Source organism: Terrapene carolina, unplaced genomic scaffold, assembly GCF_002925995.2.
Source record: "Terrapene carolina triunguis isolate 2854851 unplaced genomic scaffold, T_m_triunguis-2.0 Scaffold668, whole genome shotgun sequence".
Classification (NCBI taxonomy): Eukaryota; Metazoa; Chordata; order Testudines; family Emydidae; genus Terrapene; species Terrapene triunguis.
This window is the reverse complement of record NW_020665019.1, coordinates 92,322-108,304: the sequence shown is the minus strand read 5'-3', so window position 1 is coordinate 108,304 and position 15,983 is coordinate 92,322. Positions and strand designations below refer to the sequence as shown.

At 58.0% G+C, this 15,983-nt stretch overlaps 1 protein-coding gene across 1 annotated transcript in view; it reads left to right on the top strand.

The window, feature by feature from the left end:
* The first annotated feature begins 1,955 nt into the window (after positions 1 to 1,955).
* Positions 1,956 to 15,983, top strand: part of KRBA1 (KRAB-A domain containing 1) — a 17,822-nt gene continuing 3,794 nt past the window's right edge. Inside the window, 16 exon segments of the mRNA XM_024203287.3 lie at positions 1,956 to 2,007; positions 2,010 to 2,195; positions 2,932 to 3,105; positions 3,612 to 3,773; positions 4,328 to 4,510; positions 5,429 to 5,590; positions 6,114 to 6,272; positions 6,454 to 6,689; positions 8,571 to 8,754; positions 9,676 to 9,843; positions 10,772 to 10,951; positions 11,183 to 11,413; positions 11,763 to 11,936; positions 12,940 to 13,086; positions 13,239 to 13,394; positions 14,969 to 15,124. Of these exon segments, the coding sequence (XP_024059055.2) occupies positions 1,956 to 2,007; positions 2,010 to 2,195; positions 2,932 to 3,105; positions 3,612 to 3,773; positions 4,328 to 4,510; positions 5,429 to 5,590; positions 6,114 to 6,272; positions 6,454 to 6,689; positions 8,571 to 8,754; positions 9,676 to 9,843; positions 10,772 to 10,951; positions 11,183 to 11,413; positions 11,763 to 11,936; positions 12,940 to 13,086; positions 13,239 to 13,394; positions 14,969 to 15,124 (2,710 nt within the window).

The window sequence follows — 15,983 nt, the reverse complement described above, 5'->3', positions numbered from 1 at the left end:
GTGAAGGAAATCCCAGAATTTCTCTTTGGGAATTCGAAGGCCACTGTGGAGCCAGCTGAGGCTGCCGATAGTGAAGCTGAGATGGGCTCTGAGAGGGCGTATGCTGATGGTAAGCGGGATACCATACACAACCGCAGGGAGAAAGTCCGTGGTTCTATTTTGTTTACGAACCCTGAGCTTGGTTTTAAGGTGCAGTTTGAAAGCAGAGAGCGTAGTGGCTTTGTGGATACCTACCTGAGATCCTTTTGGGCACCAGGGATGGCGGGGGGAAAGCAGGAAATGGCATGAGGGAAAACTGGACTAAAGGATGGTAAATCGGGCCTCGCTGGCAGAGCAGAGGAGGGGTCAGTGGGTCAGTAGCATAGAGGAGTTGCTAGGACAGATCTCCTGAGCCCGAGGCCAGAACCTTTTGCCCACCAGACCATCCATCCTCGCCGTTAGTGGTTCCCGGATGCCCATCCAATGACAGTGGAGAGGTTTCTCTTTAACGCTAGGTCTAAATATCCCCTGTCAAAGATCCAGGTGGTTTTATAGGGTTAAAACGAACCCACTCCTCAGCAACTGGCCCTGAGCTGATGCTGGCTTTGTCTGTCTAGTTAAACCAGAAGTAACTCCAGAGAATCCACCTCCCCCTGGCCTGGAGAACTGTTTAGTGGAAGTATCTGTCAATAGACCCCGTCATGCCGACACCCCGAGCAGCTGCGTGTCCACCAGCAGCACAGAAGGGACTCTGCTTAGGAGACTGTCTGCAGAAGGTGAGTCACAGAGGAGTCAGACTATGCTAGGTCCCAAAACTGCCTTGGCAGGCGGACACGTCCCAGAATAGTGCTGTAGGAGTGTGGCACCCAGCTGTCCCGGGTGTGGGAGGTGGATCGGGGCAGGGGGGGTCTTGGAATGATACAGATTTGGACGGGACATAATCTGTTGGGTCCGATCTAGCTCACCCTGGGGCACTAGATCTGAATGCCTCGTTCCACAGGCAGTTTTATATAGACGGAGCTGTATGTGCAGCCCAGTCTTGCTGGCAGGAGTGTGAAGAGAAAAAAGAGAAGTGTTGGGGGTTAGTGTAAGTTCCTGTAGATTTGACGGGGCTCAGAGACCGACTGCCCTACGCTGCCATGGCTACACATCTCCCGCTGATCGATTTCTTTTCTTGCTATTAACACAGACGTGGCTCCAGAGAACAGCCCCCTCCAAGGTCTGCTGAACTGCCTGAAGGAAATTCCCATCCACAGACCCCGTCACCCCAGCGCACAAGGAGACGTGGAACACAAGAGAGTGGGGGTGGGGGTGAAGAGCTTATGTGCTGCCGGTGAGTTAAAATGTGTTTATACCTCAATGCACGAAGAGACCGTCTCTGGCTAGGCAGAGCAGAGAGCTCAAACGCTCTGCTTCTGCCTGCGTGTGGTATAATCAGAGAATGAGCGGGGGCTGATTGACTGACACTGGTTTTACACTGATGTAATTTCAGTGGAGTGACTCCTGATTTATACAGTGTAAATTAATAGCATCAGGCCCCCAGGGTGCAAAACTACACAGCCCGAATTTGGGGCCCAGTTAAGCCCAGATTATTTGGGTGCCAGCTGGATAAGAGCCATTCGTTATTCGAGTGTCTGTGTCCATCCAACGGGAATGTCACTGCATTGGTCAGTATTCTTGCCACGCAGAGGAGAGGTACGTGCGTGTACCAAAATCCGTGTTGCCGTGTTAACCTCCATATGGCCACGCTCCGTCCTCCTACACCGCATCCCCTTCCGCGCACTGGTCACTGGAGAGAGGTGTCTCAGAGGGGGAAGAAGCGCTGAGCCCGTGTGATTTCTGGGATTGTGGATCTCCCTTGGTTTCAGGCATTCTAAAATCAAAATGAACCTAGTTTCTGGGTAGACGCGTGACAGTTGAAAGAAGCGAGTGTCCTGTCTACGGTCTAGCGGCTGATCCAGTCGGCTGTGTTGACCATGTTCAGGAGAGAAGGAACCGAGCCATTCGGCTGCAGGACTTGGACTGAAATTAGTTTGTTTCTGTAGTTAAAAGAGAAGTCACGACAGAGAGTTCCCCTATCCAGGGACTGACGGACCTCGCTGTAAAGAGGCCCAGTTATCCAAGCACCACAACCAGCAGCTCATCTACCAGCAGCGCACAAGGGGATGTGGAAGACAGGAGGCTGGAGCTGGGGCTTTGGAGATGTTCTCATGAAGGTACGGTTCAGTAAGGCAGAGGATAGGGCCTGATGCGTCTCCCGGGAGAGTCCATGGAAAGACGCCTGTTGACCTCAGTGTCAGCGGATTGGCCCCTTCTCCTCGGAAGGAGGATATGGTTTGCAAATGTCTAAGATTATAGGATTCGTGTGGGGTGGAGTTTTGGCAGCAGAGGGATGTGCCATTAGCCAAACTCTAGGTCTCGGTGATGGATTTGACCTAAAACCTCAGTGTGTACCTGGTCGCTCCGTTGCTGGGGCTTGCGAGCTGACAGAAGGGTCTGAAATTCTCAGAGATTTGGAGAGAAAGCGGAGGGACGCCTGGGGATCAGAGGACAGGACTGCATAACCCCATATGAACACAACTGATTCCTACACCAAATCAAATAGGTCCAGAGAAGCCCTTATTTCCTCCCCGATCAGGACCAACTCAGCCAGTGCACACACGAGAGGTAACACCGTGACCAGTCAGGCTGTCTGGGGAGAATCTCCAGAAAGGCCACTAGAAATATAAACAACGGTTGGGTTTTCAGGGTTAAGTTCCATAAACCACTGATCAGCCCAGAGTCCCGTTTCCTACAGCCCTTGGGGTACCGTACTAACCCCTCCCACCCGTATGTTATCCTGATTGCTGGCTCTGAGCCCCCACCTCTGCCCTGCAGCTCTGACTGATCAGGGCTTCTCAGTGCAGGGCGAGGGGTTGAGTTAATAATGTGTTTATTTTAATATTCACACAGCGGGGACAGCAGAGAATAGCCCCCTCCAAGGCCTGCTAAACTGTCTGAAGGAAATAATTGTTCATAAGCCCCATCAGCCCCACCCGTCGCCCTGCAGATCGGCCCAGGGCAGCACGCGAGGGGACCCAGGGCAGAGGAGGCTGGAGAGCGAGGATGGGAGCTCGTCTGTAGAAGGTGAGTGTGTGTAAAATGATAGCATCCCCTTCGGAGTCAGGAACAGCTCTTTGCAGCCGGTCCGTGGCTGCCCCTCGCCTGACGCTCGCTGTAAGGGAGGGGCAGTTGGCGAGAGACGCAGGAGCGGGGTGACTGGCCCTCGCAGTGTGTCTAGCTGTGCCTGGTGTTTCCCACATTGCCTTGCACGTATCTGCACAAGCTTGGAGAGGCGCCTCTCGTAGGGGAGCTGGCTCAAAAACTCCACTGTCCACATCCAGGGAACAATAATGCTGAGCGCTTGCACCAAGAAGCAGTCGCATGAGCAGGTCTTGGCGGGCTTTGCGGGGGCGGGGAGGGTCGTTATCTCTGTCCCGGGCGACTCATTGACAGAAGTGGGGATAAAAACCAGGCTTCCCCTGCCCAGCCTGTGCTCGGTCTGCCAGACCCTCCGCTGGCTTTAGGAGGTTTGTGGATGGACTGAGCCAGCCCCACAGGTGTTGACCCGGACTTTGCTGTTCTGCATACAGTGAAAACAGAAGTAACCGCGGAGGATCCACAGGACCCCAGCTTGGAGAGCGGCCCATCAGCCAGGCCTGTGAGCAAAGCCAGCCCTCCTGCCAGGCCGTCTAGCTGCTCCCCCCCTAGCAGGGCGGAAGGAGAGGCTGGGGGTAGGAGCCTATTTGGCGAAGGTGAGCCATCAAAGTCACACCCCATCCCGTGTACGTGCCTTGTGTGAGACTGCACCGGAGGGGGCGCGGGCCATATGCCGCTCTGTGGTTCAGACAGATGGCCGTGCCCTGGCCTGCCTTCCCTCCCCAGCCTTCCCACTGCTGATCGGCTCTGCCGTGATGACCGGGTGGTGGATGGCTCGGTGCTCCTGGTGTCTGTCTCTCCTGTCAGCCATCCATCACTTCCAGCGGCCGCCCCCATCCAGGCCTCCTGGTCATCAGATTTATACCCGGAAAGTAGAGCCAATCCGCCCCTCAGGCCACACCGCTGATGACTGATGTAAAGAATCCCCGGCCACATAGACAAATACGGGGTCAGCCTGTCCTCCGGGGACCTGTCTGAGGGGAAATGCTTTACCAAGGTATCGGCCCCGAAGCGGGAAGAGGCAGAGAGTCACATGGCTGCTGCCTGCGGAGGTCGGAGGAGTGGGGCAGCGAGTCTCTATCGTGCCCCATAGCGGAGGGACCCGCTGCGCAGCAGCCGCCCAGCAGCTGAAGTTCTGACTTGTTCCTAGGAGCTGTTAAAAGGGAAGGCGCTGCGGAGAACTCCCCTGCCCAGGGCCTGCTCAGCTGCTGGAGAGACGTGACCAGCCCCTGTCGTACCGCCCGGCCAACCTGCAGCCCCTCCACCAGCAGCGCCCACCAGGGGGCGGAGCAGAGGGGGCTGGAGCCGGGGCCCTGGCGTGGTCCTTGGGAAGGTGAGACGGGGGTTTTGCTTCCAGACTGGGGAGGGAGACGTGCGCAGCAGACCTGAGGCTCCGCGGGTTTAAGAAGCAACAAGCAGCCACTTACCCCCAGGCTAGTCGTTGCTGAAAACGCTTGCAGAGCGTCAGGAGCTGACCACTCCTCGAGCGGGTCCCCAGGGCCGGGGTACGGGCTCAGGCTGCGGTAGAGATGAGATTCACGGCGAGGGAGCGGAGGAACGGCCAGCAAGTCACCCGCTGCGAGCGGGACGGCCTGGTTCCCTGCTGAGAACCCAGCCAGACGTTAGCAGACCAGGCGGCCGCCAGGGCACGTGCTGCGGAGCGGTCGCCACGCCGCATTCACACGCCGGCACAGACCTAGGCGTTCCCAAGGGGGTTTGCACTGATATAATTGCACCAATGTTGCTGGGCAGTGCTGGTGTAAAACAGGGCTTGCACCAGTGCATTTGAAATGAGGGTAAGCCACGGTGGTGCACACCCCAGTACACACTGGTGCAAAGCATCTGTCACAGTTTAGCTCTGCCAGTGGAAATAAACCCCGTCTAGGCAGCGTCCTGCTAGTGCTGTAAAAGCTCTGTGTGTATTCCCAGCAAGCGCCCCCAGCCCTGGCCTGCGTTACCAGAGCCGTGGCTAGTAACTCCGGCTGGCTGCTAGCCTCAGAAGCCAAATTCTCTCCCCAGCACAGGCTCATAAAGCAAAGGACTCTCAAAGTGCATCTCAGGTCAAGACCGGGAGGCTGATGGGGCCTGCACAGCCCCCTGTGACTCTGCCCATGTGGGGATGGGGGATCTCGCTGAGGGAGTCCGGGGGGCTGGCTAGTGAGTGGTACAGCGCGTTGGGGGTGACTGTGTTGGGGGCAGACACCGCCTGTCCTGCACCTGCAGGCCGTGCCCTCTCCATTGTCCGTTAAAGCAGAGGCGGCGCTGGAGGACTCCCCGCTGCGCGGCCTGGAGAACTGCCTGAAGGACATCGCTGTGACCAGCCCCCGTTGCTCCCGCCCGCCCGCCCGCCACGGCGCGCAGAGAGCCCTGGGGGAGAGGCCAGGGCGCGGAGCTGGGAGCCTGGCCGCCGAAGGTGAGAGCCGTAGTGCGTGGTGGGGGCGCCCCCGCTGGATACACCTCGGAGACAGGAAGGGTCAGCTCCTCTGCTCGGAAACAGGACAGTGGGGGGGGTTGGGGGTTCAGGTCCCTAAAATCTCTATTCTTTGGGCACCAGACGCGTTCCGTACACAGGGCGTTGCTCCAGGCATTGGTCCGCCTGCTCTGCAGAGGAGGGACTATACTAGGGAACGTGCAGAAATCCGCGTGTCCCTACCAGGACCTCGCTGGTTCCCTCCCCAGCCCTTTCCGTGCTGCCCGTCCCACAGGGATGCAAGGGGTGGTGAGGAGGGGCCTCGGAGTGCAGCTGATTCCGGGTCATGTCCATTTCGAGTTGAATTCGCCACTGGCCCAATCCCCGGGGTCTGATCGGAGGGTGTCTAGTTCTGGGAGCTGGGGAATGGGTTGGTGGGTTTATCATGCGCAGAAGGGCCGGGACGCCTCTTCCAGCCACAGCCACTGGGCTGTTATTCCGGGCATCGTTCCTATCGTTAAAACAGAAGCAGCGACGGAGGATTCCCCCCTGCGTGGCCTGCTGAACTGTGTGATGGACGTGGCCGTACCCTCCCCCCAGCATCCCAGCCCGCCGACCTGCAGCGCCGAGCGGGAGCCGGAGCCGAGGGGAGTGGAGGCCGGGCTCTGGAACTCGTCCCCTGAAGGTAGGACAGTGCTCCAACCAGCGGTCCCAACTGAAGTCCATGGGACTCTGCCACGGACTATACGGGACCAGGACTGGGCCCTAGAAAGGGGTGGGATGGGCCAGAGTCCACTGTTCCTATCTGCGGCTCAGAGAGCCGCTAACCCTGAGCTGGAGCGTGTCTCTCCATGTTTCTCAAGCAGAGGTGACGCCAGGGACCAGCCCCCTCCACGACCTGGCGAACTGCCTGCAGGAAACACCTGTCAGTACATCCTGGGCTTCCCGAGTGCTGGCCTGCAACGCAGGAGCAGATGTGTCACCGAGGAGACCTGCGACAGGCGTGGTGCGGAGCTGGTGTGGAGACGGTGAGCCCAAGAACACACACGCTGTCACACCGTGGGTCTTGTCGACGGCTGCCCGGCTTGCTGGAGGGTCCCAGCCCCTGTCACTGAGCGGTCTCTGCCTTACCCATCTCCGACCCTAGCACGGCACTGAAACATCCTTTTCGGTCACTCTTCCGTTACGATTCCATTTCTAAATGGTTTCAAAGGGTTAATAAATGATGAATGGATGTGACAAGCAGGAGAAAGCTGTGTTACAGATGCTTATTGGCACGTCACTAGGAGATGCTATAGATGGTTATAAGCAGGCGTAGTAGAATTCAGGGTTTTTTTTATATTTTTGACAGATAATATTGATATTGAGTTTTAAGCATTTTTTTCCTATTTTTAGCCATTTAAGTGTATCAGTTGTGCAAAACTGTGAGGCGGGGAGAGGGGTCAGACACTAGGGGGGTCAGACAATAAATATTTACTAACAGGAGACTGTGAGCTTCAAACATGTAAAGCTTTATAGCCATTAAAACACAATCTGTCAACATCATGTGTCAAAATATACCCAGTAACTATCCTTACATTAAACCCTAAGTTCCCAAGCAGTATTCTTCCTACTTTGCCCATAAATCATAGGACTGGAAAGGACCTCGAGAGGTCATCTCGTCCAGTCCCCTGCCCTCATGGCCAGACTACGTTTATATACATTTTGATGACTATTGATGGAAATAGTTTTTGTCGGTTTGCGTGTGTACGGTGAAATGCACGTTTGCTGACAAAAATCGAACCCTTCCAAGCTTAGTTATAAGCCATAGTCAGAAGCAATTGGTTGGGCTCTGTAACAATTGATTAACATGTGTCCATTGTTTATGAACCCTTGTGTAAGCTATTTCTGCAGGGAACCTTACTGCAGCGTTTGACTCCTTTTCTCGCCTTGGTCGTGCTGTGATCAACACTCTGTGCCTTCCATGAGGCTGTGAGTTTCTTTTTCCTCCTCGTCTCTCCTGTCTTTCCCTGAGTGCCTTGCACAGCTTTCCGTGCTGTCTGGTGTCTGTGCTCGGGTCGCTCCTCCTTTCCCTTCTCCATTCCTTTGCTACCGCTCCAGAGGGGTCTGGTGCCTCCTCTTTCAGCCACCTGGTTCCCCCCAGCTCTGCAGGCACTCTCTGATTCGCTTGGCTATGCCAGCGGTGTTGCATTCCTTGGCTCTGGTTTCTCTAAGGCTTTGAGTCGGTTTGGGGTCCTGGAGAGGAAGGATGGCATGGTGGGTAAGGCACTGGGGTGGCACCCAGGAGAGCTGGGTTCTGGCACAGGCTGTCTGTTTCCTGGGTCAAGTCACTTTGGGTTTCGTTTACACTGGAAAAACAATGAGGAGTCCTTGTGGCACCTTAGAGACTAACACATTGATTTGGGCATAAGCTTTCGTGGGCTAGAATCCACTTCATCAGATGTATGAGGTAAATACAGGAGCAGATATAAATACATGAAAGGATGGGGGCTGCTTTACCAAGTGTTAGGTCAGTCTAACGAGAGAAATCAATTAACAACAGGATACCAAGGGAGGAAAAATAGCTTTGGAAGTGGTAAGAGCGTGGCCCATTACAGACAGTTGACAAGAAGGTGTGCACTGGTGTTCATCAAGAGTATGTGGGCCAGATCCTTGGCACGTCCGAGGTCCCTTTGCATCCCAGAGACTAGGTAACACGCGTCATGTGTTCAGAATAGCAGGAAAGGGGTGAGTGAGACACTGGGGCCCATTAGATAATCAGGCCCGACCTCCTGTCTAACACGGACTGTTAACATTACCCTTGCTCTCAGCCCGCCCTGCGCTGCCCCTACAGCCAGTCCCTGGGTTCGGAAAGGAGAACGTTTCTTTTCGAAAGCAGGACGTGGGACGAGTGTCTGCCCAGGCCGAGCCGGTCTAAGGCTCAGTGGGTATGACAGGGCTCAGCGATATGGAGCTCCAGCTGATACTGGGCTTTGGATCTTTTCTTTAAACAGACATCAGCACGGAGACCTCGCCACTCCGAGGTCTGGAGAACTGCCTGAGGGACATCCCGGTAAATAAACCCCGCTACCCGCACATGCCAGCCAGCATCACCTTGACCAGCCCCGCGCAGAGAGACATGGGCCAGAGGAGGCCAGGGGTCGGGACAAGGAGATCACTTGGAGAAGGTCAGGTGAAGTGTTTACACCATAACCCAGTGTCCCCACCACAAGGATCAGGTGGCAGGGAGGGTCAGCCGGGGCCAGAATAACACCCCATGGCGATCCTGTTCCAGCTCTAGCCGTACTCCTGTGCAGCCTGGCTCACTTCCACGCAGTGAGCAGAGTTCACCCCTCGGCAGGGTCCCAGCACACGGCCTGGGCGCCACGTAACCCTGTGGGCTACGGGGTGAATTCCGCCAGACCTGCGCTCCTGAGCTGCTGCTGACGTTCCCTGTGCGTCACGCAAGTAGAAATAACGAGGGAAAGAGCTGGCGTTCCCGACGTGCAGATTCTGATCTCGCGTACGTCTGTTTTGGCTTCTGGATTCTCCCTGGGCGAATGAGAGCAGAAGCAGACCTTGGTTCTGAGTGGCGCGTGGTTCTGGTACACGCTTTGCCATATGTAGGCATGGGGATGGCGTGTGACCTGTTATAAACACAACGGGGTGTGTGTGTGTGTGTGTGTTTTAACCCATTAAAAACAAACACAATGTGGGGTGGAAGCCAGGGGTGTCTACAGAGGATTCTCCCCTAAGCTTTTCCGAGAACTAGCTGTAGGTAAACCCGCTTCTTCCAGCCTGCTGCTCTTCCTGCAGCAATAGACGTGAATCCAGACCGATTTGGTCTCTTCACTGCAAAGGCTCCTATTTATCCCTGGTGTAACTCTGACCTGAGTGGAGTTCCTCCAGGGATGAGCCCAGCTTAATACCTCGAAGTCCCCGTGAGACACCTAGAACTCATAGGCAGAGCCATTCCCAGCCTCTGCCTGGCCAATCGCAGTAGGAGCGCGGAGGTGAATTGCACCGGACGCAGGCTCATTCAGCGATGGAGGGAACCCAGCCCAGAGCTGCAGCCGTGCACTGACGCGGGCTTGGTGTTGTTTAAACAGACGTCAGTACAGAGAATTCACCGCTGCGAGGCCTGGAGAACTGCCTGAAGGACATTCCTGTGCCTAGCCGTAGTCAGTCCAATACCCCAGGCAGCCGCTCCTCTCTGAGCAGCTCACCGGATCCACGGGGCAGACTGGAGACCGCGGGGTGGCCAGTGAAAACAGAAGGTAAATAGAGAGTTCCGTGTCCCTGGTTCAGCTTTGCGGAACCGAGCACGGCACGGACCTGAAAGGTAACGTCTGACTGGGTCGCTCTTCGGTCTGTTTTACTAGCCCTGCAATCACATGGGGGGGAGGGGGGGAGCGCTAGTTTTCATGGAAGCATTTCACGTCTTAAGGCAGGATTTTCAGACGGGGAAGCAGCCCCTTGTGGGATAGTCCAAGACCCACTGGAAGTGGAGCTCAGCCCGACTTTGGGGGGAAATGATACGTTATGGGCGTATCGACAGCGCTGTATGTCATCCACCAGTGAAAACCTAATACCCTCGAATGAGTCGGTTCCTAAGTTCCCTGTAAGCCGCACGGCCGCCTATTTAGCACCCCGCAGGCGCTCAAGGAAGGTTTGGACCCTCTGATCTCTCCTTCTCTGGAATACTTTTTACTTTTCTCCCAGACTTTAAGATCTGCTCTTCTTGCCTCTCGCTGCCTTTGGTTTAGTTCGTAGGGCCCCTGAGGCCAGATACCAGCTGGTGTACGTCAACGGAGCCCCAGTGACTCCTGCGGCTTTGTGCTGGGGATCTGGCCCTCGGCGCGCATGCAACACGTGGTTCCTGTCATACTTTTCTGGCGGCTTCTCCACGGATTTCCACTCCCCGAAGTCCCCCAGGCCCTGAGGTCCAGTGAGACGTGAGACGTGGCTTGCTGGGAAGCCCATCACCGCGGCTCCTTGCCGTGCTTGGGGCTCCTTTCGGGGCTCCGTATGGTAACACACTGCACTCCCGCTGGAGGGCCGGAAAGGCTGGGGGTTTCAGCGTGCCTGGCGGGGGCTGGGAGCTGCTAGCAGAGCCCGTTGGCGTCACAGGTGTCCGAGGCGGATGGAAGCAGGGCTGCAACTCCCAGCCTCCCGCTGACAGAGCTGTCCTACCTCTCGTTAAAGCAGGGGCCGTCTCCGAGGTCACGCCACCCCTCCAAGGCCTGGAGAACTGTCTGAAGGACATACCCGTGACCAGGCCCAGAGGCTCCAGTGCAACAACTAGTTCCTCCTGCACCAGCAAAGTCTCGGGAGAGGTGGAGCAGAGGAGACCGGTGCCGAGGCCCTGGAGAGCATGTGCAGCAGGTGAGACAAGGAGCCACGGGAGCTCGGCAGGGCAGTGTCCCGGGTGGGGCTGGGCAAGCAGCGGGAGCGCACGGGGGACGTGGGAGCTGCGTGGGACTCCTTGATGTGCCTCTGGGAAAGAACGGGACCAAGAAAGCGGGATTAAGATTTGACCCTTTTTTAAATTCTCCATAATCCCACTCTTTTTAAATCTAAAAATGTTTTGGGCCGCCGGGTCCTGAAATCCCCCAGGTGCCCAGGACACGTCCCAGCCGGCCCTGATGCTGCGGGGTTGTATGGTTAAACCAGCAGCAAGTGCGGGGAGCTCCCCCCTCTACGGACTGATGAACTGCTTGAAGGAAATACCCGCCGGCCGGCCGCGCTATGCCAGCATCCCGTCTAGCTACTCCTCCAGCAGCAGTGCCGACGGGGAGAGGGACCCGTGGGGCGCCGGGCCAGGGACGTGGAGGTGGGGCACTGAAGGTGAGCCAGGGGCTTTGTGGTGTCCCGTGAGCTCCGTGAGCTCTCCCCGGCCTCACACAAAGCAGCGGGAGTTACCGTGCCAGCCAGTTCTTACAGCTGCTGTGCTGGGGACGGGGTTATGTGTCCTGGCAGGTTATCTGGGGGCATTGGGGGGTGATGGGGGGCAGTAACCCTGGGCTGAGGAGCAATGGTAAGACGGGGGGAACTGTGGGGTCAGGGGACCAGTGGGCTGAGGAGCGATGGTGGTTGGGGGGACCGTGGGCCGAGGAGCCCTGGTGAGCGTGGGGGACCACTGACAGCAGCAGCTCTGGGGCCCAAGCTCTGTGCTGATCCTGTTTTGTCTAAACAGAACTGAGCCCCGAGAATTCCCCTCTCCGAGGCCTGGAGAAGTGCCTGCAGGAGATCTCGGTGCCCAGGCCCCAGACCCCCAGCGCCCCAGCCACAGCCGCTGTGGTGGGCAGCCGGCAAGGAGAGACAGCACAGAGGAGGCCAGAGACGGGGCATTGGGACTGGCACGGTGCAGGTAAGAGGAGGATCGGGTTCACGATGTGAAAGGAGGGGCTGTGCCCTTTCCCGCTGACCTGCTCTCTCCCAAGGCCCCTTGCTTGTCTGGTGTGAGAGACCCCAGTGCTGGGGTGTACAGAAGGGGAAGCTCCGGAGTGCGGACGGGACAGTCAGTGAATAGGACACATGGAGGGAGGGGGATGGTGGAGTTTTCCTTCCCCCTGTGTCTGCCCCCCAGAGTCAGGGTAAACCAAGGCGCTGGGCAGAACTGTGAATGAGGGGAAGAACGAAGCGATGGAGCCTCCGTTGGAGGTGGAAGGAACCGGACACTGAGCTGATCCTGGCTTTGCCGAAGTCACCACAGAGTGCTCCCCGCGCCACGGCCTGCAGCGCTGTCTGATGGGCCTAGCGGTGAAAGGCTCCGTCGCCCCAGCAGGCCTGCCAGTAACAGCCCCGCGCGGGGGTAGCACAGCGGAGCCCTGAGGCGGGGTTTGGAGATCACAGGCGGAAAGTCAGGCCAAGGTGTCCAGCCGCGGCAGTGGCCTGGGTTAGCCATCTGAACGTTGCCGGGTGGGGCTCGGAGGCGAACGGGGGAGATCGTTTGGGTACGAGTCCTGCTGGGCCAGAACAACGGTCCCTACGCGAACCACCTAGCTTGAACGGGACGATCTTACTGCAGGCATCTGGCAGATCCAAGACAGCCCTGGGCTGTGACTCGGTGTCCAGGGTTTCCACGCGATGGTCCCATGGCTGTGATTGCTAGGGGGTGCTGAGGAACCTCCAGGACAGACGGGAACCAAAACCAGCACAGCAGCAAATGACCTGTCAGAAATACGCGCTTAGCCGTGCTTCCGAGACCAGGCGAATCCACGGGGCCCCGCCACGGAGAGGCCATTCCCCTGGGCCTGTCTCGGAACCGGCTCATGCTAGCGAGCCCAGGGCACGCTCTGTAACGCCGCGGTGTCTGGAACGAACAGCACCTGGCAAGAGTCTGACGCTGGCTCTGTCTGTGTTTGTTGTAGCTACAGTCAGCGCCCGTGTCCAGGGCCCAGAGCGCTGTCTGAAGGCTCTGCCTGGAACCAGACCCAGCCACGCCAGCCGCTCGTCTCCCCACAACACAGCGGGATGCAGCAGCCCAGAGGCTGGGATTTCGAGATTTCAGGCTGAAGGTGAACAGTGGGATTTTAAACTGCATTCACTTGAACCGGGCTGGTTCCCGGCTCCCTCTCCGGGCAGGGGAACTGCAAACCCTTAGGCCCGGCTCGAGGGAAGGACTGACTTGGCCTCATGCCTACACCCCTGTCTGGTTTCTCTGCTGCAGATAAAAGGCAAGCGGAAAACCTCCCAGGCCTGGAGGATTATTTGGAGGAAGTAGCTGCGCCCAGATCCCGTCCTGCCCAGTCCCCTCCCAGCAGCGCTCGGGGAGAGGCAGAGCGGCGGGAATGGGATGTGCACACGAGGAGTTCCGGTAGCAGAGGTAAGCAGAGAACTTGGATGTTACGGCTCTGTCTAGATCAGGTACTTCTCTGGCCCTCAGCACTGTAGTGCCTGGATGCCTCCCAGTCTGTGAATGCATTTACCCCCCTGCACCGCTGTGGGCAGGGCAGGGATGAGATCCCCACGTAGGGATAGGAACTGGTCACACAGAGTCTATGGCTGAACCGGGGCACAAAGTCTAATGCCCTAGCCACGGGACCACCCGGCCTCTACTTGTCCTGCCTCTGGCTCTCCCACAGGATGCAGGATCTTTGCTGGTGAAATCCAGCCCCGCAGCAGCCCAGCTGGGGGGAGCAACCCAGTTCCCATTGGCTGCAGTCAGAGCTGCCCCCACCGAATGGGAAGCGTTCAGTGATCAGCCCTGCTCACAAACCCTGGCGCTTGGGAAGTCGCTCTCAGCCCCTGCGAGCCTCCTCCCTGGGCGGCCATCTGCCTGCCAGCCCGTCGTGCCAGGCGCTTCTCCTCGCCCATGGCATTTGGCCTCCAGGGGCTGGCCGACTGGTCTCCCATCTCCAGCGGGCATAGGAAGGGGTCTGCCAAAGCGGAACCAGGCAGGAGAATCGAACCTGCTGCCACGGGTCTGAGAGGCAGGAATGGTCACGGAGTCTGTGAGCGGCTGACCCGGCTTTCTAGCGAAGGGCCTTGAGAGGCTTTTCAGTTTGCTTAGAGCAGAGGGACTGGCAGTCAGTGACCCGCAGAGCTGTTGGAAAGAGACTCCTGTGACCAGCCTGTCACCCCAGCACGCCAGCAGGACAGGAGTTAGGGGGCTGAGGAGAAGGGGGACAGGTGCTGGGAGATCCCCGAAGGGGTCATAGGGTAACCCAAGGTCCCGTTTAGGTACCAGCTCAAGGTACAAAAGTCTAGTGCAGACCAGCCTCAGGAGGGGCTGAGCGTCTGCCTCTTGCATGGAAGGCAGCGGGAGAGGCAAGTCCTCAGCCCCGAGACTAGGGCGTCATCTGCAAGCTGGTGCCGTTCGTTCTGGGGTAACCAGGGAATCTAAACCCCCAAGGACAGGGCGAGTAAGGTACCAGCGTGTAGCCCCTAGAGCCGCTCCTGTGTATCCGTGCACCGCACTCAGCAGAAAGCACCGCTTGCCACTTAGATTATAACGAGCGTGCTTCTGCATGGCAACGCCCACGCTTCCCGCCTCTCCCGGGACGGTGGAACAGCACATCAGAACGGCCATACTGGGTCAGACCAAAGGTCCATCTAGCCCCATTGTCCTGTCTACTGACAGTGGCCAATGCCAGGTGCCCCAGAGGGAATGAACAGAACAGGGACTCATCAAGTGATCCATCCCCTGTCACCCAGTCTCAGCTTCTGGCAAACAGAGGCTAGGGACACCACCCCTGCCCATCCCGGCTAATAGCCATTGATGGACCCATCCTCCATGAACGTATCTAGTGCAGAACAGCTCGGGCAGAGCACAGGCAATGAACGTGGGACCTGGGCCACAACCCGGCTTGGTCTTGATGTTGTTGAGGGGCAGAGAGAGCTGCCCTATGGCTCGGGGCCAGGAGCGGGCAGCAGACTTGGATATTTCTGTGTCGGCAGAAGTGGCGGCGGGGAGCTCGCCCCGCCCCAGGCTGAACTGTGTGAAAGAGATCACTGCCGACAGAGCAACGCCTTCCTCGCCGCCTGCCCGCGCTGCGCAGGGAGCCGTGACGCAGCACAGAGCAGAGAGCACGGGGAGGAAGCTGTCCGGGGAAGGTGAGCAATGGAGTTCATGGCTTTAACACCTCTAGGCTGCAGCTCTGCAAGGCCTGGCTGGTCCAGGGGGTCTGAGAAGCTTGAGAATAAGCCCGGGGCACGTGGCCTGCCGGGGGCTGGTTTCCTTCCCTGAAATCGAGGTTCTGCGGGTGCTCGAATGCACATGCGGCGTGGTCTGGATTAGGGCATGGTCTGCAGGCCGGGCTCAAGGCTTGTCGGCTCAGCGGAGACACTCCTAGACTCGTAGGACCAGGCGGTTGCCTCGTCCAGCCCCTGCACTGTTGTCAGATCTGTCACTCGGCGAGGGAGAAAATCCACATCTGCCACCACAGCAGATTCTAGACACCAAGGGCTTTGGTTGTACCTCTCGGCTGGGGACATACGGGAGAGGAAAGTGTTCCCGTGAGACAAGGGGGCTAGTGAGGGAGGAGGCCAGAGGATGTGCAGCCCCACTGGGAGGAGGCTGGGGAGGACACAGTCACATGGGCGGGTCTCGGCGGGAGGCTGGGGTGCAGCCCCATTGACTCCGCTCTGGCCCTGGCCCTCGGGGTACGTGGGCTATGAATGTACCTACGGGGTCCCTGCCTCTGTAAAATCAGCGTCTGTCCAAACGAGTGTACGAGTGGGTTGAGGATTCCATCCCGAGTGGGGATCGGGAACCCCCGGCAGGGCTGGCTCTAGGTTTTTTGCCACCCCAAGCAAAACATTTTTGGCTGCGCCCCACCCCAGCCCTGGGGTCTCCTCCCCACCCCACCGCACCCTCTGCCGCCCCAACCCTGGGCTCTCTCCCCCCACCCCACCTGCACCCCCTGCCGCCCCAACCCTGGGCTCTCCCCTCCCACCTCACCCGCACCCCCTG